Source organism: Pteronotus mesoamericanus, unplaced genomic scaffold, assembly GCF_021234165.1.
Source record: "Pteronotus mesoamericanus isolate MK-2021 breed Mesoamerican mustached bat unplaced genomic scaffold, CSHL_Meso_final scaffold_705, whole genome shotgun sequence".
NCBI classification, from domain to species: Eukaryota; Metazoa; Chordata; class Mammalia; order Chiroptera; family Mormoopidae; genus Pteronotus; species Pteronotus mesoamericanus.
Genome location: NW_026555326.1, coordinates 15,472,389 through 15,500,332, shown reverse-complemented (window position 1 = coordinate 15,500,332; position 27,944 = coordinate 15,472,389). Strand labels below are relative to the sequence as shown.

The following is a 27,944-nucleotide window of genomic DNA, read 5'->3' as shown; positions in this document are numbered from 1 at the left end:
GGAGCCTACCCTCCAGAAGATAATTCTGGGTTTCTTGGTCCCCCTCCCCCTGTATATAACTGATCTTTAAACCTCCCCAATTTGCATATGAGGAAAAACTAAGGCATAGCAGTTAAGTAACTTGTCAGATATAATAAAATTAGTAAGTGGCATAGACAAGATTTAACTGAAAGTTTTCATACTCAAGCCTATAAAGTCTGGGAAGAGAAATTAGGCCAGGTAATGTGCATATCCTTCCCTTCATACAGCTCCCTAAGCCATGAGAGACAGATATCAGATGCCACAGTGAGTACTTTATTACTGGAATTCTCAAATACTTGTATTCTTGTGGTTAAAGAATTCTGTAGTTCTGTACATCTGACTGTAGACCTCTGGAAGGAAGCCCCAAAATGAAAAACATAAGCTGGAAGCAGCATTGATAGTCATTAATGTTTGTGAACCAAGAGGCACTTTATACCAGTAAAATTGTATAGTCTATTAAGGTAGAGACCGAGCCCTAAAATTCTCTTCAATGACAGATGGCTTTGCATATTGCTGGGTACATTACACTCAAAAGAAACTTAAGATTTTTGGAAGGCAGTGGCTCCCTCGCAGAAGATCCTTGAGGATGACAGAGGAAGAGATTAACTCTGGGGAATGAGGTCTGATCAGAACCTGGGGTGACATGAGGGTTCCCTCTGAAGAAGGCATTTCCTAGTCTCTGGCAAAACAAGATGGCTTTTCCTAAGCCCCTGCTTCCCTCCTGTGCAGCTGTTTTAAGCTTCTGGAAAAGTGTCCTACCAGCTCAAGACAGTATGGTGAAGGGTCTTCTGGCTTGAAAGTCCCACAATTCAGTAGTACTCTTCTCTTCATCCACTGATCTCACCCCCAGGAATGTGTACCAAAGGCTCAAGTAAGTTATTTCCTCCACTGACACTCCTACCCTCCTTCCCCAAGGCATTTTGGTTTTGTTGGCTAATTCCCTTTTGGTAATTGGTTTTGCAGCTCTGTGAGGAGTTGTTTCTGTGTCTATTTCATTATACAGGAAAGAAAAGAAGAATTCCGAGTAGGCCAAAGGGATTAGAAAAATGATGCCTATCTCCCTGATACCCACATGCAGTGAGCCCCTTAATCCTTATCCCTATCTTCTTGATGCTGTCCCCAAGCTGGGACCCTGGTTGGAAGAGTACTTCCTCCAGCTAGAACAACCAAGGTCTAGGATGACTGCCAGGGCTCCCAGGATGCATGAGGGCCACCAACACCAACTACTGGGGAGAGCGTTGTCATTCCCTGTGGAGGTACTGGAGAAGTCGGGAGGGGGATGCTGGGGGAGAGGAAAGAAGGCAGAGATGAGCTCAGGGCCCCCAGAGAATGAAGCCTTTGTGTGGGGTACAGATGAGGGACAAGGGGGTGATTGTGTGGGAGGGCCGGAAGTGCCACACAGACTGGCACCACTATAGCCAGCACCGGATTCATCCCTCTCCTGCTCTGAGAACTCCTTGTGCCTCAAGGGAGCAGCAGCAAACCTGGTTAGAGAAAGCAAGGTGTGCCTGAAGACTGTGAGGAGTGAACACATGGAAAGGAAGGTGTACAGCCAGGGTAAAAAAAGAGGTATCCCCCTTCATGGTCCCAGACCCAGCAAACAGGAGGCAGAAGGAAAAAGACAGAAGCAGCTTTTACTATATTTACATCCAACAAAACTTTGCAAGGAATAATCCTTATTGCACAATCAGGGCCCTGCATAGGTGAGGCAGTCCCCAGGTGGAGTGGACAAGAAGGCTAGGACTAGAGGGGGCACCAGTTCTTCCTAAGGGGAGTTTGGGGCTCCTCTAGCTCCCAACTCCTGACTTTTAAAGAGCTACAAACCACTGAACCATGGTGCCCCAGTTCCCTTCTCTTTTTCACTCTTCATAATAACCTCAGAAGCAAGGGGGCTATGGCTCCAAAATAAATAACTTAAAATAAAATTCAAACTCTAAGGTAGAAAGGCATGGAGAGCCTTGGACTCCTTCAGCAATTCCAGCGAAGAGGGACCATCCTTGATGGGGAATGCTATCCTTCCCCCTCATTCAAGGCAAAGGCTCAGTAGCTCTGTATCTTTCCAGTTGTTTTTTAAAACAAAAACTTATAAAATGACCAGGGCAGTGCAAATCTGTAGGTACCCTGATTGGAGTTCCTAGTATAGGACGGGGAAAAACAGAGCTGTGCCAACTGCCCCCAGGCCTCCTTCAACATCAGCATGAGCTTAGTGGGCAGGTTGGAGACAGCAAATTGTGACTTTTGATAATAGTGGGTCCCTCTTCTTGCTGCCACCACTTGGAGCCTATGGCTGGGCATGTCTCCCAGGCTGTTCCCAACTCCTCTGTGAACGGAACAGGGAAGCAGATTATTTCTAGAATCCTTTCTCTCTTACCTTCCCACCCCAGGCTGGAGGGGGAAGCTTAAGGATCCCTAGCATTCCAGAGGTGCTCCAAAACATTTTCGGCAATCAATGGCCTTTGGGGTGGGCATCTGTGCCCGCCGCTGCCTCAGCTCTTCCTTGCCCATGCTGCTGGCCAGCTTGTTAAAGGCAGACTTGTACTTCTTGTCAAAGGATGCTAGGAAAGAAGGTAGAGGGAGGTCAACATATAAGAATTCCAACCTCCCACATCTGGCCCCAGATCTCTACACTCTTCAGCCCCCTGTCTGCACCCTCACCTATGTCCACGTGGTCCTTGCCCATAGCAGCCATTGTCAGGAATAAGATCTCACGGTAGATGCCCCTGGATTGGAGGCAGAAGGGCATGCATGAGAGAAAGGGGGTGGCGAGCACGGCACAGGCCAGCAAACTCCCAGATGGGAGCCCCATACCTCTGTAGGTGCAGGCATGTGGGAGGGGGTCCTAGAGTTTCTAGCAGGAGCCCTATAGCCTTGTGCACTTCATTGAGACCAACATAACGCAGCACCGACTCCAACAAATCCAGGCTAAGGGATGCAGGTACTGGGCCTGGCCATGCCACCCGTTGGGGAATCTGGCCTGGGTGAAAGGAAGGTAACCAGGATTATTGAGCCCTCTAGGCATGGGACCCACCCCTTCCCACCCTAGGCCAAATACAAGACTCACTGTGGACCCTCCAGAGCACATAGAGAGGTGGGCAGCTATTGGGGTCAGGGGTCAGGACATCCCACAGCAGCCGTACCTGCACAGACGCTGGATCAGGCATTAGCCAAGGAGCTGGGGCCTGCGGGAGGCCAAGAAAAAGGAAACGGTGAAATTCATGGAGGTTAGGACATGGACAGATGATGTTCTCAGAGACACAGGGACATCACAGGACAGCCAAAGAGAGGATGGAAAGGAACTCTCACCCCCCATGAGAACGCAAGCTCCTTGAGAACAAGGAGCTTTTTTTCTGTAATCTGCTACATTCCTAGCACCTAAAAACTGTGCCTGGAATCTAATACTGCTCAATAAATATTGGTGAAATGAGTAGACAAAACATTAACGAATCACTGTCTAAGTTCCAGGCATTACACAAGGTATCTAACAATAGACCGGAGAGGGGAACACTCATGCCATTTTATAGATGAGAAAGTCAAGGCTCAGTAGCGAAGTGAAAGGGCAAGGAGTAAGATCAAGTACACCCGACTCCTCCTACAGTACCAGGGACATAGAGGACTGAGAGGCAGAGTGCTGGGGGATGAAAAGGGAAGCCCTAAGGAAGCAGGGACCACACAAGGGCACTAACCTGGGAGGTTGAGGGCCCATCGCAGGAGGCCAGCACCAGGCACGGCAGAATACTGGGCAGGCGCAGCCGTTGAAAATACCACAGAAGGTTCCAGAAGATAATGGGGTGGGCAGCAGGTAGCTCAGGCAATGCCAGCACTTCACTGCCCTCATTCTCTACCAGTGACTCCAGCTCTTTACGCAGCACCAGGGGACTCAGGTATGCCCATGCCCCACCCTCGACCCGCCGGGAGGCACCCTGTTGGGCACAAATAGGGAGATCAGTAGAGGGCATGTGCCATGGCCCCATCCTCAGAGCCATGCTTCCCACTGAGCCACATGTCCAACATCTTCTGGGATGCCCCTTGCCCTCAATTCCCATCTCTGCCCATCACTTCTGGGGCCCCCCCACAGGGCAACACACACACATTCTTCATGTCCTTCTGGCCCAGCCCTTACCCCCACGTGCCCATTGCAGAGCTGGGGCTCATCCAGGGCAAGGCAGAGCCTACGGTCACTGAGCACAGGGCCTGGGCCCCCAGGGTCAGGAGCATCTTTGCTGCCACAGGCACCAGTAGGGGCAGACTTGGGGCTGGGGGCACTGCAGGGAGATAGCAGGAAGTCAGACCTTGAACCTCCACCTCCCTGTCCCACCCAAAGCACTTGCCCTGCTTTGGGCACCTGGGCCGGAAATCAAGAGTCTGGACGCTGAGCAGGGGCACAAAGGGGCAGGCACAGAACGGGCAGGTTGTGTTGAGGTTGGAGTCATCAGGTGCCCAGCCAGCCATTATCTCCTCATCATATACCAGCGAGTCACAGGCACGGCACAAGGAGCAGCTAGACAGCAGAATCTGAGGCAAGAAGATCCCAGGAAGCAAGCCCCGCTTGGCCTGCAGGCTCAGGAGCTGAGGCTCTTTCCCCAGCCCCCTCACCTCCAAATCCCAGCCAAGCCTCCTTCTACCTCCTCCCAGACCCTGCCTTTGACAGAGTGAATGGGTATGGGGTGTGTGTATATTCAAGCCCATGTGTGTGGGAGGCTATCCTCACTTCCAGGGAAGGTGGCTGGGAGGATCCGGGGGTTTCACTGAGGCGTTCTGAGGAACGAGGAAGGCTCAAGCTACTGACAGAAGATTCTGAGAGGTCCCACTCACTGCCTAGAGAGGCGGAGCTCTGCCGAGACACAAGAAAGTGAGGTCAGCCAATCCCATGCTCCTCTTCTCGCAGGGTGCTGACTTCAACCACCCCTCAGGGCGCCTCAACCCAGGCCTCCCGGTGTCTGGACCCGCCCCCTGCTGGCTACCTCAGAGGCAGTGGATCCAGGGCGCTCCCGAGGGTGCAGGAGGCTATCCATGGGGCTGCGGCGAGTTGCGGGAGGCAGGTCCGGGGACAGCTCGGGTGGGGGAATGCGGGAGGCAGAGGAGCGGCGGGAGGGAGTGAGCAGCTGTTGGAGGCGGGCGCCCAGCCCTCGCCGGGGGGTGCTGGTCTCATCCTGACGCCTGCTACCCTTGGCCAAACGCTCACTTAGCCCTTCTGGGGCTTCAGTGGACCGGGTACTCAGGGCTGAACCTGAGTCCCCTGGGCTGCCTCCAGCTGCCAGCTCCTCCCCCGTCAGGCTCAGGTCTGAGAGGCTTCCATCTTGCCAGCGTGCAGGTGATCCTCGGGGCTCTAGTACCCCCAAGGCCTCTATGACTGTAGGGCAGGAAAAAATCAGGGAAGGTGAAGCCCAGCCCCTCCTCCAGAAGTTAAGTAAACACAGTTCCTGGCTGCACAAACTCTGGCATCTCTACCCCTATCATGACGGCACTGTGGGCAGGATTCCCTCAGAGTCTGCAGTCCCCACCACAGAGGGTCGCCGCCCCCCTTTTCTGGCTCTTGTCTTCCTCCCTCACTGGCAAGTGGTTAGGAAAGCTGCCTGGGGTGTTGGTCAGTCAAGGGCACTCACTGTGGGCCACGCCAGCCTCCACAGTGGGCTGTGTGCCTTGGGCACTGCCCAGGCTGCCGCTCTTCACTAGGCGCCCGGTGGGGGAGGCTGGGTCCCGCAAGCTTCGCCCAGCCCAAGTAGTCTGGCGATGAAGAGGGCGGGTGGGGGAGAGGCGCTCCAGATAGGGCCCTGTAAAAGACAGGGAAGGACTGAAAGGCAGCCAGCTAGGAACCCAGCCCTCTATTCCAAAACAGAACTCCTTGCATGGACTGGAGTTTGTAAGGTTACTTGCAGAACTTCATCTCTTTTGTTACCAGGCAAGTGTAGTTTATCCATCCCCAGAACACCCAGTGCCAAACACTAGCCACCCTAGCTCTCCATTCCTCTCCTTGCCCGAGTCATCAATCCCTGCCTACCTGTCTGGGAGCTGCCTGCCTGTTGTGCTGCTGCCTGCTGCTGCTGCTGTTTCTGCTGATGCTGCTGCTGCCTCCGCCGCCGTTCTCTCAAGGGCTGGCGAAACTGAGCAGCCCCCAGGACAACATTCCGAAGCTTGGCCCAGCGCAGGCGCCCACCCGGTGTACCAGACGGCCACTTGCTTTCCAGCACAGCCTGCCAAGCACAGTGCCCATCAAGATGGCCTACTTTCACACCCCGACCCTAGCCTGACACCTCCTGCCTGACTTTCCCCTCCCGATCTGCTGCCTGAGACTGTCCTGCCAATGGCTCAGTCAGAACAAAAGCCCTGAAGAGGCAGTTGGCAGCAGCCACCTCTGAGAGGGGTGTAGAGGAAGCCAGAAGCAGGGAGACAATTTGTTTCCAGACTCTACTACTTATAGAATATATGGCTTTGAAGAAATCATTTCACTTTGTTTGGTCATTAGTTTCCTCATCTAAAAAACAGAAGCAGTTTAATGTCATGGTTAAGGACCTGAATTAAGGAGACAACAATATGCCTGCGTTCATATCCTACCTCCCTAACTGTAGGACTTTGGGCAAGTTACTAACTCTAACTCTGCAACCTCATCTCCTCATCTGTAAGAAGGGGATGATAATTCTTCCACCTCTTGAGGCTGTGGTGAAGATAAAATGATGTAAAATGTATCCTGGCACACTGGCTAACACTGCTCAGTACTTGCCCGCCCTAGTCAGGGCTATTGTGAGAAACAAAGCAGCCAAGCTTGAGAAAACTCAAGGTAGATGCTAAGACACTACAGGGGCACATGGATGACAACTCTTACAGGACCTAGTTGGATTGTACAAGCCCAATCTCCAACAAGAGGGAAGAGTAGCGAGTGTCAGGGAGCAGCATCCTCCCTATATGCACACATGGCACACGCCACAGGCCCACCCTAGCCCCAAATCTGGTACCTTGTTGTAGTAGCCGTAGGTGATGGTGTTAGGCACGATGCCTGCCTGCCGCATGTCCAGCATGACCCGCACAGACAGCACAGGCTGCCCATAGTGCGAGCAGAGTTGCATCAGCACCCGGTAACACACCTGGTCCGGCAGAGGTACAGGATGAGGGGACTCACTCTCAACCCAAAACCTCAAGTCTTGGCAAGCACCTTTCCAGCCTCTCTGGTTCTCATAGTCTTCACTGGCCTCTGGCATCTCCTGGAGCTGCCTGAGAGCCACCCCACAGCTCCTACTGACTCTGCCACCCTCCAGTCCCTGCTGCTGTCCCCTGATCATGCTCATTCACTCAATAAATGTTATGGAGGCTTGTGCCCATGCTCTCCACCTGCCTTCCCAGGTCTCTAGTGAGTCTCCCTGTCAACAGCACCCACAACTGCACAAGCACCCGAGACCGAGCATGGGGACCCACCTCATCAGGCAGCACCACCTTGTGGCTCTCCATCTGGCGGAGCACATGGTAGGCCGTGTGCAGTGCCTGCACCCGGGAGGGTGCCGACCGCACGTAGGCAGGCAAACACAGGAACCACAGCCCGTAGCAGTGCCCCAGCAGGCACCGGGCCCACAGCTCAGGCACTGCTGCAGACTTCTGCGCCACCCGCTGCGCGACCTTCATCTCCTAGGTGGGGCAGGAGACACCCCTGGGTGAATACAATGCCAGGGCAGGGCAGGGCAGGTCTTAAAATGGCGTGCGAGCCCTGGCTGGTATGGCTCAGTGAGTTGAGCTCTGGCCTGAGAACTGAAAGGTCACTGGTTCGATTCCCAATTAGGGCACGTGCCTGGGTGGCGGGCCAGGTCCCCATTTGGGGGCATGTGCAAGAGGCACCCAATCAACATTTCTCTTCCTCTCTCCCTCCCTCCCTCCCTCCCTCTCTCTCTAGAAATAAGTAAGTAAAATAAAATTTTAAAAATGGTGTGCAAGAAGCAGCCCCCTACCTAAGGAACAGGCTGTGTTTGGGGAAGGCGGAGGGTTGCTGTACACATGGGTTTCAGCCCTGAGCCCTGGACAGAGAGGCCTAGCTCCTGAACATGGGCAGATGCCCTGGAAGAGGCAACACAGCCCTGGATTCCCAGAGTGCTCAGAAGACGAAGACAATGATGGTGATGGCAATGGTAACGACAGCTAATGTTTTCTGTGCCAGGCATACGTAAACCTCCTAATAACCTTATGGGGTAGGGACTGGTATATGCATTTGGCACATGAAGAAGCTGAAGCAGCAGCCCTCGGTTGAGCCAGGTGCCTCTGAGGGGCACCTGCTGCTTACCTGCTTGGTACGGCGAGGGGCAGGACTGCTGGGGGCACTACGGGATGGGCCTGGCACAGGCAGAGCCCCGGGTTGCTCTTGGGGAGACTCAAATAGCTCAGCCCGCAGCTCTGGAAATCCATCGTAGCTGGAAGGGCAGAGAGGCAACATTGGAAGGAGTCAGCACTGAGCTAGCCTTTGTGGCTGTGGAACAAGTGAGGGCACAAGAAGCTCTCACCAGTACTGTGGCGAGGGTTCACTGCCCTCTGGCACAGGGGGCTCCTCAGGAGGTGTGATAAAGACAGTGAGTTCACTTCCTGACAGCTCCTCCAGCTCCACCAAGGGTGTCGGCTCAGGCTTCTCCTGCTCTGGGTGGACCTGGGGCAGGGTGGTAAGAGAGTGAGTATCAAGACATGGGTGTGGAGCAGGGCCAGGGTGTCCAGAAGGTGGCATTTCCCCAGAAAGCACATCCATGGGGAAGGAGCAAGTGTGTTGAGACTCCACCAAGGTCCTAGAGAGGTACAGCTGCGGGATGAAGTCAAGAAAGATGGGATGTATGTAAACCAGCCACGTGTGGCTACACAGGCTGTGGATGGAATAACTCCAGGGGCGCCATCCCTGTCACAGACAAGATACAGAGCTGTGTTTATAGTGGTCCTGGGGTAACAGAGACAGCCAGGAGGAGAGCAGATGGCAATGGGCACAAAGAGAAGCGACAATGCTCAAAACCTTGTCAACGCAAGAGTCAAAGAATTCAAGGGCAGCATGCCGAGCAGAGCCAAATGAGCATTCCTCGATGAACTGCGAGAACATCTGCGTGTGCAGCAGCTGAGAGTACAGCTTGTGGCTGGAGCGCTCCCGAGACTTGAGGAAGCCTGAGGGGGACGAGAATGAGGCAGGGGAGGAAGGTTACCAGGCTTCCCAGCACAGCCACATCCTTCCCGAAGCCCCTTCCTGGCTCCCTGCCCACTTGGCATCCAAGGCCATCAAAGCCGTCCTCTCCTTGGTCCCTCTGGCACAACTACACCACACTCCAAGCCAACTGGTTGAGCTCCTCCAGCACCATGGTCCCATGGAATCCCTTCTGTCTGTCTGTCCCACTCCCTTGGACTGGGGTTTCTCCAAGACTGGTGTCCCTGAAGAGAGCTCTGACCATGAGCCTCCCTTACCACAGGCCTCCCTTTGCCTACAAAAGCCCAAGGCACCAGAGGGCAGGGCCTGAGTTGGTTCCTCTTTGTGCCTTTACTCCCTCCAAGCCCAGAAGGGTGTATGGCACAAAGCTGGTGCCCATAAAAATGTCTGCTGAGTGAAGGAACAAGCAACTGAGTGGTCTCCAGTTCCCCCAGCCACCTCTCCTGTGATACCCTCCCCAAGCAGAGGCAGGCCCTTTTACCCTGCAGGAAGAAGAGGTTGTCAACATCGCGAACCCCCTCAGAGGGGGGCTCAGTGAGTGGACGCAGGAAGTCCCGGTAGCCCTTGAGCAGACAGGACATGAAGCGAAGGAAGGCCCCCTGGACTTCACGCTCCAGCCGGGCTCGCCGGCCGCACACAGCCTCGTAGTCTGTCAGCAGGAACTCCAGGGACGCCTCCTCCTCAGGCCCAGTGTACGCTGGAGACCACAGTAGCCTGAGACTCAGGGCCAGCCACATAAGGGCTAGCCCCAATCCTGCTCTGCACACAAGTCTGCACCACTGCAGGACCACCTCAGCTGTAAGCTGACTTTGCACCAGTATTGGCTGAAATTGCCCCGAGGTCAGGTTCAAGATCCCCCAATGACAGACTCGTCCTTCCCAACATGCTCAGGAATATTAATATTGTATGTCCCTCCCTCTTGCTTAAACTAAAATTTGAATTTCCCTCACTTCCACCAAATGAAATCCTAACTCCTCTAACCCCCTCAAGTAAGGTCTAGCTCTCCACAGGCCTCTCCCCACACTGCAGGTTTACAGTCAATGACAATTTCCAGCCTCCCACCCAGGCTTCTCACTCTGATCCAGCTGCTGGTACAGGTTGGACAGCGTAGCCAGCAGAACCTTGTAGGGTCTGCGGGGCAGGGTCCGAGGGGAGAGGGGCTTCTTTTCCTCAGTCCTATTAGAGAAGCAGAAGGAAGAAAGGGCCGTGAGGTTCCTCACCAGCCTCCCCATTTTTTGCATGAGGCTCCTTTTTAACAGGTGCCATTCTGTCCACCCGCCCTCATGCCTCCTCCCTGCAGCCCCCTGAATGAAAACAGCCCTCTTACTGGAACAGCGTGTTGGTGTCAAGATCAACACAGATGACATCAGAAGGCGGATCATGCAGATCAAAGTAGCTGGAGTGGATACCCACAATAAAGGGCACGGGGGCACTCAGCACGTCGGCCAGCACCAGCGGGCACAGAGGAATGTAGGGGCACTGCCACTGCAGCGGGAAGATCATCTGAAGCACAGGGAGTGAGCAGCAGTGAGCAGGGGGCTGGGGCAGCAGCGGGGCTAGGGGCGCAGGGGACAGGGGAGTCATTGACTTTGGGTGGGTGGTGCCTGTTAAGAGAAACTGTTGGAGGTGGGCTCCAAAGAAGAGCCCTTAATGGAAGCTGTGTGTCCCTGTACACTGTGCCCAAGGCGAAGGCTGAAGAACCCTCCCCAAGAAAGAGGCTAGGGAGGGATAGGGGAACCTGAAAACACATTCTAGGGGAGGTGGACTGGGCAAAGGGGCACTCACAGAGACGAGGGCCTCACAGACGCTGGTGAGCAGATCTGGACGTAGCGAATGGACTAGCAATTTGTGCTCTGTGAGCACAGCCAGCAGCAGCGTGATGGCCAGCTCAGGGCCCAGGCTCTGCAGCAGCTGCAGGAAGCTGGCACCACTGTGGGAAGCAATACCAAAGTGGGGGACATGTCCTCAGGGTCCCATGGAGACCCTTTCCTAGTCACTGAGCACAGACACCACCTAGGCCCGGCCTGCACAGACCTCAACAGCTGTGCCCACCTGCCTGGCACCTACCATGTCCTTGGTCATCAACTCCTCCCAACTTGGACACATACCTGAGGGGCAGGGGTGAGGATACAGGCTGGCAGAGGAGCAGATTGTCATAGGGAGACATCTGGGAGGCAGAAGAGCCACAGGTCACTATTATGGAGGCTGGCTCCTGCCAACTGCCCTCCTCCCATCCAGCCCCAGGCTGGCCTCAGCCCTCACCTGCACCAGGATGCGGGGTCTCTGTGGGGAAGGGAAGGGGACGTTGTGAATGAAGTGGGAGATGTGCCTGGGGGAGAGAGGGATACCAGTCAGAGGCAGATTCCCCTATCTATCCCATTCTACCACCACATTCACTGTCCTGGGTCACCTGTCCTAAGAACTTTATTCTTCCCTCATCTCTGCCTTGAGACCTGCATCAGCCATTACAGCTGTTATTATATACAGAAGTCATGCAAATGAGAAAAAGAGATCCCCTCTAAGCATGCACAGCTCCTTGCCTACAGTTGCCTAGCAAGTGTAGACTGGATTTCAGCCCCTTCTTCCCCTCAGCCAGGGGCACTTGTGCAATGTGGTATGAACACACACTACAGCCCTGTCTCCCGCTCCTCTGTCCACCTCCTCCGTGCATACCCCCATTGCAGTCCATCCTAATCTCTTCCACCTCTTCTGGCCCCCCAACCCCCTCAGACTCCTTTCCAGTGTCAGGGGAGCCATGCTCACGCTTCCAAGGGCAGGCGGTGGGGGCCTGAGACAGAGTAGCGGTAGAGGAAGGTGAGGAAGGCGCGGAAGGCCGGGAAGGCAGGCCAGCGGGACAGCACAGCAATGGCGCGCCGGCTGCGCACCGCTCGGCCGCCCAGCGCCCGGCCTCGCTCCACAGCGCTCAGCAGGCCCAGGGCCCGTGACTGCCGCTCCGACAGCCTGGTCCTCGGGAACGCCTCATAGAACTGCAGGGCAGCGCCGTACACCTAGTGGGGGCAGAGAAGCAGTCAGGTGGGCCCTGCACTGCTTGGACCCCTTCCCACACTCCAACAAACCCACCTTATCACCAGCTGCACCCGTCAGCACAAAGGTGGAGAAGACAGGCACCGGGTACTTGGTCTGGGCAGGCCAGCACTCAATAGTGGCCCCCATGGGCAGGCAGAACACAGGCACTGACTCGGGCAGCGGAAACGCCTCATTGTCCTCCTCTGGGTAGCGGCCCAGCAGCTCTGCACCCCCCCAGAGTGGGGGGCACCCAAAAGGAGGAGGGTCCATCAGGCCCCAGGGGAAGGAATGGGGGATCCCAGAGAGGGGCCAAGAGGCAAAGGGGAGTTCTGGGGACAATGAAGGTGCCAGCAGAGACGCACCAGGGCAGAGGGCCGCGGAAGGCCAAGGGGTTTGAGGGGCAGAAAGGGCAACTCACCTGCCTCATACACAAGCGTGTTGGCCTTGGCCAGGCCCACCTTGTAGCACAGGTACACTGCTGGGCCCCACTGCCCCAGAAATGGCAAGAGACAAGCAGATACACAGCTAACAAAGGTTTCCAGGACCCACTTTCTCCACCACCCCTAAGTGGTCTTTTGTCTTTAGAACTCCCACTAGACCCAGTCCCCCAAGACCAGTCACCCCTTTGGGCCCACGCCTGCCATTAGAGGCCTTGGGCCTAGAATATACTTTGTGCCCAGTGTCCACACCCTCATGCCGAGATGGTATAGGTATCAGCCCTTGGCCCCAGCTCCACTCACCATGCCAGGGTTGAGGTTGCGGGGCAGTCGGCAGTAAGTATGAGGAGTACCCTCGCCCTTGCTAGGCAGTACCAGGCAGAGGTCGGTGATGCCCAAGGCATGCAGCCCTGCCCCCTCAGCTGCCCGCCGGTAAGTGAGGTAGGTTCGAGGGTGCCCAGGTCCTGGAGGGGCCAGGTTGGCCGAGTGGCTGTAGGGTGTTGTGTCTAGTACTTGAAAGCCAGGCTTGGGACGTTCCTTCCCCTCATACAACACCCTTGGCACAGAGAGCAGAGAGAGAGAGATCAAATTGGGGGCAGAGCAGAAAGACTCCAGTCCTGCCAAGTCTGCCTACTCAGTCCTACCCACCTGCCTTGTGCCCTCGGCCTCATCAAACCCTGACCCCAGAGCTCACTTATTGCTGAACTCTGCCCTCTAGAATCTTGTGTCCCCTCTTCCACCCTCATCTCTACTTCTTGATCACCAACAACTCCTCAAGCCTTCCATGGCTCTCACAGTCATTAATAAATGCTAAGAAAAAAGTTACCATATATAGACTCTGTGCTAAGTCTCTTTTATGGATGATATCATTTAATCTTCTCAACCACCTTATGAGGAGGTATAATTTTCCCCACTTTACAGATGAGGAAGCAGGCCCAGAGGGGCTCAAACCCTGCCCAAGATCACACAGCTAGCAAGTAGCAACACTAATACAGAAACCCAAATCGGTGGGAGGATTAACTAGATACAGCTTTAGTTCCTTCTCTCCGGCCTCTAGCCAGCTGCCTTCCCATTCCCATTGCCAATACTTCATTTGATACCCCCACCTTTCCCTGTCTCACCCACAGTCCCTCCCAGTCTTCCCTGGTGCCAGCATGGGTAGGAGCACACACCCTAACTCCACGAGGGGGGGCTTGTCACGGCCTCTGCGGTAGCAGATGACGGGTTGAGTTCCACCCAGGAGCCCAGCACTGAGTTCCAAGGGGTGGCCCCCTGCTGAGGCCTGGATGCATGTGTAGCCCTGGGGAACCTCCTCGCCCAGTGACCTAGCGATGACTGCCACATCTGTGATGGGCTCAGCTGGCCGGGGAGGGCGCAGGGGTCCACTGGGTTCAGGAACCCACGTTTCCTCAGGGATGGGTGCTCCGTTCCCTGCAAGCCCAGCTATCACGAAGTAATCCACCAGCCGGGGGGGCCGCTCCTCCGCCATGGCCCCCCCCTCACTCACTGCATCTGGAATGGTCAAATGGGGGAGAGATAAAGAAAGGAAGGCTGGTGTTGCCATGGCAACCAGGGTACTCCACTTGTTCCCCTCCTCTTCCTAGTCCTTTCAAGAAAAGGCAGTGTCAGTGGTCAGCCAATCCTGAACTCTCCCACCTATGACATCATCAGGCCCTCGGAGCCCACCACAACTCCTTAAAGAGAACAGGATTCCCTCTTGGTGGTACCAGACGTCTCCCTAAAGAACCCAAACTCCACTCCACCGCACACAGCTAACCTAGGCGCTGACATCATTGTTCCTGTATCCCTCTTAAAGCCCCCACCCGTCTTCATCCCCTACCCATACAGAATTATAACAGGTAACAGTCTTTTCTGTAGTGCTTGCAACTATATCATTAATTTTGGTCATGACATCATGCCACCCTTACAGTCGTTTTAAGGGTTTCTAACTTTTTTACCCTAGTTATGACATTATAAGAACTTCATGGGTCAGCTAATGTTCCTAAGGAGCCCACCTCTAGGTTTTTGTGAGGACCCCACAAGTGTCCAGAAAGCCCACGAAACCCACACTTTGATGTCCTTTCACCAGACTCAAGTGTCTTTTTTCCTCACCTAATTCCACGAACCCAAAAAAGAAAACTAAAAAAAAACACACCCAAAAACCCCCAAAACAATGTCCACCCGCCTCCGGTATCCTAGGCTATAACCACTGGGGACAAAAGCAGCTGTGGGAGATGTCCGGCTATCTCCATGCCCTCCTCCACGGAGCACAGAAACGAAAACAGGCCCACAACCGGTCTTCAGTAAATGAATTCTCACCTGCTTCCATGGCCCAACCCCAAAGATCCTGGAGCCCAAAGATCCTGGGGAGCCCAAAGATGCAGAAGCTAGGAAAGAGCTTGGTGGGTGGCTTGCAGCAAAGGACGGGATGAGTGGGGGTGTTTCAGAGGAGAAGGGAGGTGACTTCCTGGAACAGTGGAGGGGAAGCTGCAGCTCAGCGCAGCTCAGCGGAAGTCAGCCTATGGGGGTGTGTGTGTGTGTGGGGTTACTGCTGAAGGTGCCAACACAGCATCATGCCAAGTGGAACCTCATACTAAAGGACCCCGAGCAAAGTAGAGGAGGCTCAGAATGGCTCCAGGATGTACAGTCCTACTTAACCTTCCACCCTTCCCCAGAGAACAGGGAACAAGGGAATCTTATGGAGCCCAGGTTAGCTTACTCCTCGACCTGGCCTCTGGACACACAAGCACGCGCCCACGGACACACACACGACTCTAGCTAAATTTAGCCTCCACGTCTGGAAGGTGAAGCCAGGAATCACAGTCAGCCTCCTAATTTAGCTCGGGGCATAACCGCATCCCTCATCCACTGAAGGCGAATGGGCGCCCTATGCCCCCCAGGCAACAGGCAGGCACCCTTAGGTGGGCCGAGTTGAGTGGCAAGTGGGTGGCCCCAATCTTGTGCATGACCTGTGCACCAGAGCCTTCATCAATCAGCCAGGGTAGAACCCTGCACAAGGCAGCCCCTGCTTCCTGGGAAGGCAAGGGGCATGGGCGCCGCTTGGGGTCCCAATGCCCACAAACCAGGCGACGGGAAGTATGGGCTAGGGCAGAGGGCGGCGGAGCAGGAGACTGCTGAGAAAGGGGCAGGAGCGCCAGTCCGCGGGGGACGTGACGGCAGCAGCGCCAGCCTCCGCGTGACCTGAACCGGAGGGAGGGGTGCTCCAGCTCCAGACCCGCAGGAGCAAGGGGTTGCAGGGCGACAGGCGCAGAACTCCCCTCCACTTTCACTTCCCCAGGAGAGAGGAACCGGAACCAGATGTGCTACACCAGAGAACAGCTGGGGGACCTCCCCCCGCCCGGCACCCACTCCCTTCCTTCCCCGCCCGCTGCCCCGCCCGGTCCGGCCCCTACCTGCCTGCCCTGCGACTCCCTGGCCGGCCGGCCCGCTGCGGGCGGCTCGGAGGGTGGGCTGGCGGGCTGGCGGGCGGCAGACGGCGGGCTACCCTGCCCCGGACATGGCGCACCCGACTTGGGTGCCACTCCCTCCGGGGCGGCCAGGGAAGGAAGGAAGGAGAGGCAGCCGAGGGCGCCGGGGCGCGGTGGATGGAAATCCGAGCGATCCCTGTGTCCCCGCCGCGCTGCGCCACGCAGGGGGCTGTACTGCCGTGCAGCTCGCTTGGACCCCGCGCTCCTCCCAGCTCCCGCTGCGCTGGGGGCTGGGTGTTCTTCCGCGCGCCCCGCTTTCTCCGCCACCCCCACCCCCTCTCAAGGACTGCGGGCGCAGCTGCTCCCCACACCCTCTCCCGGGCCTGCGGCCGTGACCCTGGCGGTGCCTGCCCAGCGCCCAGAGCCCTGCAGCGCGACCCCTGGCGGCTGGGAGGGCCCCTTGCATCTAAGGAGCTTCTCACCACTCAGACGGTGCGGCAGGACACTTAGGGCAGCCCCTGCAGTCCAAGGTGCGCTCCTAGTCAGATAAGGCCTGGCGGACGGCCCTGAAGGCCTAGGCAGTGGACGCCCAGGTGGCTCCCTCTACTTCCAGGTTTAGGGCACACTGCATTCCCTTTGGACCTAAGCCAGAAGTTCTCAGTTCTCTTTTCTGAAAATGACAAAAGCTTTGGAAAGAGGAAGAGGAAAGGCCAGGACTGTATGGTATGAAAGAGCAGTAGAGGTGTCGGTAACCGAGAAGGGACATGACCCCCCTGACTATGCTGGGAGTGGAAGAGAAGAGGACCGAGGCTAGATGGTCAGAGGGCTAGCAAACCAAGCCGCGGAGAGGAAACCTCTTTAGAATGTTGTTAACACTTAAGCATCTGTAGAATGAATGAGTGAAGGGTGTGGGGAGGGTGCATTCGCAGCTAGTGAGAAGGCAGGAATGAGACCTCAGAGCTTACCCAAGACTTAGAGGAATGGAATCAGAGGCTGGCCAGGTATCTAATTTCAAGGACCTCTAGACAATTTCCTTGTCTAATTTCAAGGACCTCTAGGCTTAAAGGGCCACAGAGAAGGGAAGCCAACCCCAAAACCTAGCTGGTGTATTATATCCTCTCTTCGAGGTAGCCTTAGCACTGAGGCCAGCTACTCCTGAAAAAAGCGGGGGTCATTCTACCAGAAGCATCAGACCTGAGTCGAGCCAGCAGTCACCTCACTTCAACTCACAGCCAGGCCCCAGGGGTAAAGGCATAACCCATCTGGTCAGAGCCCCTGTCCACCGATGCCGCAGCAGGGCCCTGAACAGATGGGAGGGCACCTGTGCTGCCAAGGGAGCGTGCAGCCTGAACCCCCATGTCCAATGCTGGGAACAAACTCTGAGGCTGGCCGGGAAGGAGGGGGGCCCTCCACAAACCACAATGTGCTTAGAAGACACAAAGAGAATAACATGAAAGGGTCTGTGCCCCAAAGACCCCTTTGTTCTCCAATCACATCCCAAACAGTAGCCAACCACACCAAGGGTTTAATACGATTTTTTTATTAACATATAATATATTTAATAAAAAATAATATCCACTCTGGCTCTCTCCTCCATTGCAAGGGGAAGAGTGGTGACGAGGGGCTGGCACTGCCCACCCCTGGGCATCTGGAACTAGCCCTGCCTCTGGGGCTCCCCTCTACCCCCTGCTTTCCAACAGGCTCTGACCTCCAGACAGACGGTTCAAAGTTACAAGTGCTTCAGACCCTCCCTTGAGCTCCCCCAGGCCCACCCCTTGTGCAGAATTCAGGAGTCACCTGGAAAAACCCCTTGCTTTTTCTCATTCTTAGGATCCCTCATTCACGTTAGAAAGAGGATCTGGGGGCAGAGTAGTCTCTACTGGCCAGGGGGGATGGGAGGAAAGGAACAGTGATGGGGAACAGGGCCAATTAGAGGGATGATGAGTCCCCTCACTGCAGTCTGTCACTGCGGAATGAATCCTCCACAGCAGGATCAGGCAGCAGGGCACAGGGGTCGCTCAGCATGTTGAGCCCTTCCAGGCCCAGTGGTTCCATGCGCAGCTCCTCCTCCAGCCCCAGCCCCAGCTCCAACCCAGCTGCTGACACCTCGAAGCCAGGCACCCCAGAGAGGGCTACTGCAATCTCCTTAGAGAAACCTGGGGAGGAGTCTCCTGTATGGGCAGAAGAAATGGGTGAGAACCCCTCAATCTCCTGCTGTGCCAGCAAATGTATCACTCCCTCCCTCCATCCCCCAAGACCACCTACAGCTCTCACCTGTGAGGATGATGTTAGGCCCTGAGCCATGGCGGGAACAGTGGGTCAAGTTCTGGTGGTTGAGGGCATGGGGGTCCTGGAGGCCACTCACTGATCCCTCACCCCCTAAAAATCCAGACCCTTCAGAAAAGCCAGTGGGATCCAGCGCCAGACTGGTTGATGGACTCTCCATGCTGAACTGCTCCAGCTAGGGACACAGAGACAGACCTTGAGAAAGCGGGCCTCAGAACAGGGGTGCCTGCCTGCCACTGCCTAGCCCTGCTAACGTATTCCCTTTGCCCAATAACTCCTCCCAGCCAGAACAAAAGCAGAGACAGAGTAGATGGCAGCAAGCAAAGCAACAGAGGGGAGCACGGGGCCCAAAGTAGGTGTGGGCACCGTACCTGCTGGGACAGAGCTTGCGCGTGCCAGGAAGAGAACGGGTCAAAGCAGTGGTCATCAAAGAGCAAGCTGTGCAGAGATAGCTAGGGGGAGACAGACAGGAAGAAGGATCAAATGCAGGACTAGAGGAGCCCCAAGTTGGCAGTGCCATGTTCTCTGGGGAGCGGGAGGATCTCCCCGACCTGGATCTCCCAACTCAGGCTGCATCAGTGATACCACTCAGGCCCATCTGATCCAAACCCAGCCTCTCCCCTGCTTCAGAGGTAGGGACCTGGGTACTCACGTTCCCCAGGTTGAAGTCACTCACTGGCCGCTGGTAAGACTGCTGCCCATGCCCACTGGAGCTCGGTGGGTATAGTGTCCCATAGTGTGGCTGCCTGCCTGAGGGCTGCCCAGCTGAGGGCTGCACTGAGCAGGCCTGAGAGGGCAGCCCTGGCTGCGGTAGAGGCTTTGGGGTGGGTGGCTGGGTGGGAAGAACCAAACTTGGGGGGCTATATGGGTATGAAGGCAGCCGCTGGTCAGTGGGCAGTTTACTGGTGTCCAGGGGAACGCCCTAAAGAGAAGGAAAAAGGGGGAAGCTTACCTTTCCGTGTGCCCCCAAGAGGAACTCTTAGCCAGGGGTTCCCACCCTTGGAAGATGCAATCATCCTCAACACAAACCTGACAGCGTTCCCATGGATATCCCTGGGATCAGGTGCAATTACTCAAAACTGCTTATCAGAATGAAAGCAATTGATTGAGGCCAATAAAAGAATAATTTTGAATCCAGTCTGGGAGTAAACATTCTTAAACTTTGGTGTTTTAATGATTTTTAGTAATCAAGTACTTATGACATGCCTAACAAGTGCTTAATAGCACAACAGTGAACTAGAAAACTGCCATTCTAAAGTCTTGAAAAGGCCAGAGAGAGTAAGAGAGGAAGGAAACAAAGAGGAAAGGAGGGAAGTAAGTTAGGTTCACTCTAGGCTCCAAGAGAGCACAGCCCTTGCCGGGTCTGGATCTTAGCCTTTCCTACAGAAAAGGGGACGTGCATCAGATGGAACACAGAACACACATTCCAGGGAAGACTAATGAAGGAGAAGGAGAAAGTAGGACAGAAGAGAGGGAAAGGACATGAGGGTGACAGAAGAGGCACAGGGAGAGCAAAAGAAGGGGAGGACAGGGAGGGAGGAAAGAGCTAAGACTTTCAGCATTGAGGAAAAGCCCTAAACTTTAGTTCTGGTCCCACCTCTTCCTAACATGCTGTGTAAATGTGGGAAAATCACTTGCCCTCTGGGCCCCAGTCTCCATGTCTATAAAATGAAAGGATTGGGCTTCATGATCTGAGCTTCTCTGAGTCCACGAAATCTAGAAAAGAAGGAAAGGAGATGGGAAAAGGGATGGGACAGGATGGAGACATGAGAAAAACGACAAGAAAAGAAAGACAGGAACAAAAAAAGGAGAAAAGGGAAAGGATAACCTACCACATGTCAAGCTTGCACCGGGACTAGGCATGGTGCTGAGCAGTTCAATTATATGATTTCCTTTGATTCTTACAGTCCTACCCTTGTTTAATAGATGAGGACGCTAAGGCTCACAGAAATTAAACTGTCCACAAGGGGACTATAAGTAAGAGGCAGGGCCCAGATTTGTCAGAAAGCTTTACCTCAGGGTTTGCAGTCTTAAGCCAAGAGGAAACAAGATGGATAAAAGATGTAGCAGGTAGAGGACAAAGGAATTAAAGGAGATGAATGAGACAAGAAGTATGGGAAGTAAGAACAAGAGGTGTTTGAGGAAAGGAGGGTGGAAGAGAGAACTTAGCAGGAAAAGAGTAGGGGAAGGGAGACATACACGTAGGGAAGGTGGCCACGCATACCTGAGTGATGGAAGACAAGGTGGGTGACATTGTTGGCGAAAACTGTTTGGGCAGCTGCTGTTGGGACCTTCTGGCGTCGGCTGGGCCCGCGGGCAAACTCAGGGGGCTGAGGGGTACACGGCGGTGGCGGGGGGAGGTCCCAGGGGTAGAAGCTGGGTAAGGGGGGACACCCAGCACAGGAGATGAAGCAGAGGAGGAGGACGAGGAGGAGGAGAGGGCTGGGGCACTGAGTGAGGGATGACCCAGGGAGGTGGTGGGCAGTGCATGGCGGGCCAAGGAGGAAGCAGGCAGTGAGGGGTGACTGTGGGAGCCCTGGAGCTGGGGCTGAGGACTGCTTAGGGACGCCTGAAGGTTGGGATTGCTTAGGGAGGATTGCAAGGATGGATGGCTGAGAGGTGAATGAAGTCCTGCAGGCACAGACAAAAAACCAGAGATGCCAACATTACTGATGGGAACTGGGCCCCTTTCTGCCCAGAATGGTAGCAGTGACCAGACTATGGAAGTGGCAACACAATGTCCTCCCTACACTGTCCCTGGCAGTGAGGCTGGCCTTGCCCACTTTGGGGTTGCTCTCCAACTTCTTTCTTGGAAAAGCCATACCTACCAGTTCTCACTGGCAGAAAAGTACAATGAGGAAAACCTGGTCTGGACAGGTGACAGGCTTATATGGGTAGTCACTGGAGCTCCAGCACCCCTCAACCCCTTCGCCCGTCCAGCCAGGCAGCACCCTGGATGTAGTTAGCACAGCCACTCACCTGGTGCATCATAGCCTAGGCCTAGGCCCAGGCCTCCACTGATGCCCAGGTGGGTCATGGTATGGGTTAAATTGGAGGTACTGTTGCCCCCACTCAGGCTGGGGTAGGCTGTCTCCTCTGGATCCAGGGGCGTGGGCAGTGGTGGAGGGAAGTGCAGGTTGGTGAGGTCAGGCAGGGAGCCTCCCGTGTTCATGGCAGGTGGGAGGACAGGCACACTGGCAGGCTGGTCAGGAGACGGAAAGATGCTGGGGGGAGGAGCGGACAAGAAAGACACAATTGGTGGGCCAGTCAGGGAGGAGCAGAGATTGACTTCCCACATTTCCCTTTACTTCCCTTCCCCATTCCTTCAGCCACCATCAAAGAGATACTTACTTAATTCCAGGTACTTCACAGGACCGAGGTCGGGAAGAGGATGAGGACAGCTGAGGAGAGAACAAAGAAAGAGAAGAATGAGGACAGTGTTCTTTGGAGGCCCCTGGAAGACCTGCCCATGGAAAGGAGAGGGATAGTGGGCCATATCTACCTTCTTAGCATCCCAGGGCTTCAGCAAATGCTTGTCATCTAGTAAGTGCTCCTCAATAGCAGGGACTTAAAAGAGAAATACTGGTGAGTGGAGGGTTGCAGAAGGAGCCAGTAAGGTAGGACAGGAAGCAGAGGCAGGCGGGAGGGAGTCCCGCTCCCTGTCCCTGAGCAAAGCCCACAGCACTGGCCCAGAAATCCTCTGGCATTCAGTACCCATGAGTGGCGAGAAACATATACCTTTGGAGTCCATTTCACCATCCAGGTAACCTGCAATGGATGCAGTGGAGTGGCTGCAGTGCCTGCTGCTTACCTGCTTCACACCAAAGCCCCATGGCTACACCATACCTTGGGATATGGCCACTTACCTCCACGGCGGCCGGGCAGGACACTGGGAGGTACAGGACCTGGATAAGTGTCCTGAGGGTTGGGGTTCATCACACTCGTGTGAAGGGCAGAATCAGAGCTTGTCCTGTGAAGGGAACAGAGATCAGCTGGCACCAGTGACGGCCTTCCTGGCCCCTGTGTCCTCCTCAGCAGGGAAAAACACTAGCTGGGCTGGAATAAGGTAGGGGCCAAAAAGTACAAATAAAAGATGTGGACTAAAGAACGCTCAAGGGTCATCACCTGTTGAGTGCAGATGGTAGTCGAAACAACTGCCCCTTCTCTGCAGGGAAATTGCCCCAGGGCATTGTCCTGGGATGAAAAACAAAGTCACAAGGAGGAAGGCCAGCAACTGGACAGGAAGGCAGGCATGGGAGTTGGAAAATGTGGGGCAGCCAACGTGGCGGTAAAGAGGGCTAGGCACCCAGAACCATGCCTCTTTTCTTTCTGGTTCTTCTAATATCTGTGACCCGTGAACCCTCTCCAATCAATCAGGACAGTGATTTTCAACCAGTGTGCCACAAGAATTTTTAAAACATGCAATACCTGACTATTTAGTCAAGGGCACGGACCTCTTTTCCCTTGGATTATCAGGTAAAAAAATGACAAGAGTCAACACAATAGCCATCTGGTGTGAATGCCCTGTCTTGAACCACAAATATATAGGTCATATAATAGAGGTGCATTCTATTGGTGATGTCACATAATAAGATTGCGTCTGATGACTTAATTTTTTTTTAAGATTTTTATTTATTTTTAGAGAGGGGAAGGGAGAGGGAAAGAGAGGGAGAGAAATATCAATGTGTGGTTGCCTCTCAAGCACCCCCTACTGGAGACCTGGCCTGGAACCCAGGCCTGTGCCCTCAATGGGAATAGAACGAGCAGCTCTTTTGTTCGCAGGCCAGCACTCAATCCACTGAGACATACCAGCCAGGGCTGACTGGTAAATTCTTTGCACCAGAAATCGTTACGTACAAGTACAGGCACCTGATTTTTTAAAAAGTCATTTTGGAGCAAAAAGGGTAGGTAATTACTATTACTATTATTATTATTGTAAATCAATCAAAATTATACCTATCTCTTTTTTTTTCCAGATTGGCAAAAAATTTAATACACTTTTTGGTGTGCCACAGAATTTTAGTAATTAGTTTATGCGTGACATTAAATGAATAAGGTTGAAAATCACTGCTCTAGATCTGGAAAATCCCAACGTCTGTCTGCCACAACAAGCTAAGTGGGAATCTTGGGGCCCAGCAACTCTGCTAGGTATGAGTATTAGAAGTGAGATAGACACAGGAAGGGCTCCAGTCTCGGAGTGCCAGAAGGCTGTATCTGGCCCCCGCTCTTGACAGGAGGCAGCCACCTTCCCTTCCCCCTTACATACACACCCCGGCTAGCTACAGTTACCATTGGTCCTGCCCTGCTTGGAATGGGAGGCTTGGCCACCCGTGTCAATATGGCCAAGACTGGACTCTGACCCACCTACTTCACCTGCCCTCACCCCTTCCAGCCGTGCCCTTAGAAAAGAAGGTACTGCTGAAAGCCTAGCCCAGCAGGCCCAACCCCAACATAAGCTCCCTCCAGAGACATGTCAGAGAGTGGGCAGGAGATCCTGGCTGCCCTGGACACTGACCTCCGCCAGCTGGACTCCGGGGGAGGAGATAAGTAGGCAGGACTGTAGGGAGAGCTGTCAATGTGAACAGCACCAGTTAAGGTAAAAAGTGAGGAGAGGTTGGATGGGCTAGAGACCAGATGAGAGAGGAATAATGGAGGCAGCAGATGAGTTGTTTCAGGAAATAAATACCTTCTTTCTCCTTGACAAGGAACAACAATCAGGTCAGAGAATGGAAGAGAAGAGAGTGAGGACCAGCAGGGGTGGAAAAATATAGGAGACTATCTACGCAGGGCTTAGGGAGACACATCTGTGGTGGTCTCTGAGGTTGAAAGCTAAGGACAGAAATGTGAAGAGGGAACCAAACCCCCTTAGGCAGAAGAAATATCAGAGAGCCCTGTCTCTGGCAGCAAAGAGCAAGCTGCATAAGGACAGTCACAGCCAGCCAGAGACAGAGGGCACAACCTCAGGAGCAGCCACTCCCTTGTACAGGAGCCAGGGCTGACACATGGGCCAATGGTCACTTTTCTGAGAGGCTGGGCAAAGGAGAGCTCCTGGAGAAGGACGGGACTGGACACCTAAAATCCGTTCCCACCATGAGTTCCTAAGGGACCCCAACCCACCACCTCCAAACTCCCCAAACCCTCTGTGAAGGATATGTGGCGGGGGTAGCGGCGGAGTGGGGACACCATTCTTCGGGGATCTCGCTGCACCCGTTCCACCAGCCCATGGTGCCGAGTGCTTCGGGATGAATCCAAAGGTGAGTGGAGGGGGCTCTGCCAAAACACACAGGTGAGTTAATGGGGAAGCTGCCGAAGAGCCTGCACTCTACTGAGGCTGGTGTCCACTCACCTGAAACTCAGCCAGGCCACAGCCAATCTGGTTTACGTTTGGCAGAGAACCACCGTAATGAGAGTTCCTCGTGTATGCCAGTCGCAGTTTTTGGGCCTGTAACTGAGACATGAAGGGCAAAATGAGGATGTCAGGGAGCAGGGGCTGAGCACTGTTCCTATTCTTTGGCCATCTTTGCCATTCCTGTCTCTAGTATATGCTACTATTGCTGCTATTTTTAAGAGATCTGCCAGAAGAAAAAAAAAGAAAAGAAAAACAGAAAACAAACAATAGTGCTGGGAGAAAGCTCCACTGAGGCTTGGTGCAAACAATCTACCCTTGCTCTTCTGCAGGCTACCCTTATCAGTGCTATCACTACTGCCTGGCATCGCTCTGCCACACACAGACCCCGACAAGCCTGACACTCTGTTCAGGGCCTGTCCCAGCTGTCATCAGTCTAAACAGAGTCCCTGCAGGGCTGCCAGGAGCCCCCAGGCTAGTCACATGGTTTAACTCCTGGGAAGGGGTGACAACTAGGTACCTATGCTTTTGCTTCCAGATGTGTCCTGGAGTGACTGGAAAATGAGGGAAAGGCCACAGGTGGATGCCACAGAACCACTGCTACCAGCCTCTTTCCTGCCCCCAGGAGAGGCAAGGGGCACAGGCTTCTGGGCTCTGCCACTTGCCCAGCCTCAAGAAGGCTACACAGAGCCTGCACCTCCCAAACTAGAACACCTAAGGAATGATGGCTCTTATAGCTGGAAAAAGAGGGCCAAAACCAAGGCACACTCTTCTACTTGGTTGTAAGGCCCCTGAATGGGCAGGAAAGCCTGGAGGATGGGAGTGGGAGAGGGAACAGTAGCCCACTCCAGTCTTGGCCAGAACCACCTTCCTAGCCTCATCCCCTTTGGGGAGGTAAGTCTAGCACCAGGGTGAAACACCACATTCCTCCGCCTGGCATGGTTTTACCCTGTCTACAGATCTCATGTCCCTCTGTGAGAGGTAAGCACCTACTTCTGAGACTTAGCCACTGTCACCAGCTAAATAAAGAGACCCAGGGAGCTAATGAGGGATAAATTCTGAGAGCTTCCAGTACATTCTGTTGCGCATAGGCTAACCTCAGAACTAACTTTCTGTTCCAGGTCAGCCCAGTGAATTCAGTGGGCACTGTGCTCACCTTTGGACCACTTCAGGGCTGCTAATAACATGCGTATGTATGACAACCCTAGCCTCATAGCCGTATAGGCCCCCATGGCCACATCTACCTCAGATGAGCCCTCCCAGCTAGCCAAATAAAGGCTAAGCACCAGAGGCTGGTTTCCCAGGCTCTGGCCAAGGATGCCTACTACATTTTTACGTGCAACAGTGAAGTGACCCAGCAGGAGCAAGGCAGGTGGAGGGGGTCTTTGAACAGACCAACACACGACAAAAACAGACGGCCCAGCTTTGAGGTTCTCACAGCCTTTCTCTGTTTGCACATACAGCCCTAAGAGCCCACCATGCCTCTACTGGAGTCACAGTCTAGAGGCAGGGCCTCGAGATGTCAGCTGGAGATCAGCCTCTCGCCCACCTTCTTGCCTATGCCCCACCCATGATCGTAAGCTCCTAAAGGGGAGCAGTCAACAGTTAGATCGTAGCAGTTAGGCACAAACACACACAGACACACAAGATTTGCTTCCCCACCTAACTCTCTGTTCTATCTCCCACAAACTAGGACACATGGTCTCTAGAGACTAAAAGGGGAAATAAACATAAAAAAGACTAACAGAGTCAAGGGAAACACACAAAAATACAACCACAGTCAGTCATAGACAGATGCAGTTACAGTCAAACCAGGAAAAAGAGCTTTGAAATGTGGTATTTATGTTCCATCCCCCCTTAAATTCTAACTGCCTGTCATGGAGGAATCCCTGCAATATCCTCTTCACCTGCCGTTTTGAGAACAATGCCTCCCTACGTTAGGACTGCACACCAGCTGGGCAAACTCTCACCCCTCAGTTCCTCAGACATCCAGTCCTGGTAGCAAGAAATTAAGGCCAGAGGGCTTTCGGAGGCAACTCTGCCAGGATGCCTTCTCTCTGGAGCTTCCTGGAAATTAACATTCCCTACACATAGAGGACCCTCCAAACCAACGCATCAGTGACCTACACACAGCAGCCATCTCCCCAGAAAGTTCAGTCGGGTCTCACACAACTTATAGCCACTGGTTCCCGCTTTCGGGATTCAAAGCCCTACCTCTCTCCCAAGGAGACAACCACGGCAAAACACCAAGCACCAGTTTGTGAGCAATGGACCTCACCTTTATTCACGTCAGGAAACCACAAGAAGTATTTGAAAAAGGAAGCAAAGGGACGGGACGCAGGAGGGGACTTCCTGCCCCACTATACCCAGCGCTGCTGTTCACTCAAGGGGCCCTTTCCCAGAGGAACTTAAGTGCCGACAGCGGCCAAGAGGGCACAGGAACCAGACTGGAAGAGATTACCAACTCAGAGAAGACAGAGTAGGGCAAGCAGACGCTCCCCCCACCCCACCCCCACCCCATAACCCAACAAGGTGATGCTTCAGTAGAATCTCCGAAAGGACTCAATCAGGGATGCACAAGGACCACCCACCTCCGACTTCCGCCGGGTTCCAGGGAACTGTCTCCAATCTCCGCCCACGCCTCAGTTGCCCCCTAGTCGTTCCCAAACTCCCAACCTCTGTGGTGCTCTGGCCTCCCCCCACAGAATCCGTCTTCCTGCCTCTCGGCCCTCGGCCCTCGGCCCTCACCCCGCGCTTCCCAGACGGCGGCGTCCGCAGCCGCTGCCCCGTTCCGCCTCTATAGCTGCGGCTTCCACCCCCGCCCCGCCTCTGGGCTCCCCCTCCGAAACTGCTCCGCTTGGGTCCCCGGCGCGGCCCCTCACCCGGGTGGAGCCGATGTCCATCATCACCTCCTCGAAGGCCGCCGTCTCTTCGGCCTGACGCTGCTTCTGCAGCGCGATCTTCTCACTAAACTTGCGCGGATTGGAAGCTGACGCCGTGGCCGAGCCAGGCCCGTTCGCCCCCGACGTCGCCATCTTCCTCCTCCGTCCCTCCCCGCCACCCTCCCAGCACAAGCCACGGCCTGTGCCGCGGGCTCCCGCCCGGGTCTCCCAGCCGTAGCCGCCGCCGCCGCCGCCGCCGCCGTCACAGCTAGCACCGCGAACCCGGCCCCAGCCTAGCCCTGACCTGTAGCGCGCGGGGGCTTCCGGGAATTGTAGTTTGTTTACGTGACCCTCTCACAGATCCAA

The 27,944-nt window shown here is 54.7% G+C and overlaps 2 protein-coding genes across 6 annotated transcripts; both read right to left on the bottom strand.

Moving 5' to 3' along the window:
• Positions 1-523: 523 nt before the first annotated feature.
• DENND4B (DENN domain containing 4B) lies at positions 524-15,778 on the bottom strand. 2 transcript variants are annotated; one of them, XM_054563402.1, is made up of 28 exons: positions 14,956-15,778; positions 13,809-14,148; positions 12,940-13,192; positions 12,618-12,687; positions 12,254-12,423; positions 11,936-12,180; positions 11,435-11,501; positions 11,281-11,339; positions 10,958-11,102; positions 10,500-10,675; positions 10,248-10,348; positions 9,654-9,869; positions 8,990-9,135; positions 8,499-8,638; positions 8,282-8,408; positions 7,429-7,635; positions 6,972-7,100; positions 6,020-6,212; positions 5,625-5,792; positions 4,983-5,371; positions 4,730-4,852; positions 4,364-4,533; positions 4,142-4,283; positions 3,705-3,941; positions 3,083-3,200; positions 2,830-2,995; positions 2,677-2,741; positions 524-2,576 (listed from the first exon to the last, which is right to left on the bottom strand). In XM_054563402.1, exons 1-28 carry the CDS (start codon positions 14,963-14,965, stop codon positions 2,431-2,433), a joined length of 4,518 nt encoding a protein of 1,505 aa, XP_054419377.1. In that variant the 5' UTR covers positions 14,966-15,778; the 3' UTR covers positions 524-2,430. The 2 variants fall into 2 exon arrangements, with proteins under 2 accessions (XP_054419377.1, XP_054419376.1); XM_054563401.1 differs by lacking the exon at positions 14,956-15,778 and having other exon boundaries at positions 13,809-14,205.
• Positions 15,779-17,601: 1,823 nt separating this feature from the next.
• Positions 17,602-27,822, bottom strand: CRTC2 (CREB regulated transcription coactivator 2). 4 transcript variants are annotated; one of them, XM_054562945.1, is made up of 15 exons: positions 27,579-27,822; positions 24,697-24,798; positions 24,507-24,620; positions 23,866-23,930; positions 22,476-22,544; positions 22,217-22,320; positions 22,089-22,118; positions 21,853-21,917; positions 21,702-21,751; positions 21,330-21,574; positions 20,575-20,981; positions 19,989-20,066; positions 19,003-19,272; positions 18,339-18,525; positions 17,602-18,235 (listed from the first exon to the last, which is right to left on the bottom strand). In XM_054562945.1, the coding sequence occupies exons 1-15, from the start codon at positions 27,729-27,731 to the stop codon at positions 18,015-18,017; spliced, it is 2,160 nt and encodes a 719-aa protein (XP_054418920.1). In that variant the 5' UTR covers positions 27,732-27,822; the 3' UTR covers positions 17,602-18,014. The 4 variants fall into 4 exon arrangements, with proteins under 4 accessions (XP_054418920.1, XP_054418921.1, XP_054418923.1 ...); XM_054562946.1 differs by having other exon boundaries at positions 27,606-27,822; XM_054562948.1 differs by lacking the exon at positions 19,989-20,066.
• Positions 27,823-27,944: the final 122 nt, after the last annotated feature.

Coding starts and splice junctions, on each gene's coding strand:
- DENND4B (XM_054563401.1), bottom strand. CDS start 14,200: ATGGCAACACCAGCCTTCCTTTCTTTATCTCTCCCCCATTTGACCATT. Junction 12,688..12,939: donor GCAACCTCAACCCTGGCATG/GTGAGTGGAGCT, acceptor TTTCTGGGGCAG/TGGGGCCCAGCAGTGTACCT. Junction 2,742..2,829: donor ACATGCCTGCACCTACAGAG/GTATGGGGCTCC, acceptor CCTCCAATCCAG/GGGCATCTACCGTGAGATCT.
- CRTC2 (XM_054562945.1), bottom strand. CDS start 27,731: ATGGCGACGTCGGGGGCGAACGGGCCTGGCTCGGCCACGGCGTCAGCT. Junction 21,918..22,088: donor TGGTGAAATGGACTCCAAAG/GTATATGTTTCT, acceptor TTCTCTTTTAAG/TCCCTGCTATTGAGGAGCAC. Junction 19,273..19,988: donor TGGAGACTGGGGCCCAGAGG/GCAAGTGATTTT, acceptor CCTTCTCTTTAG/GGCGTTCCCCTGGACACCAG.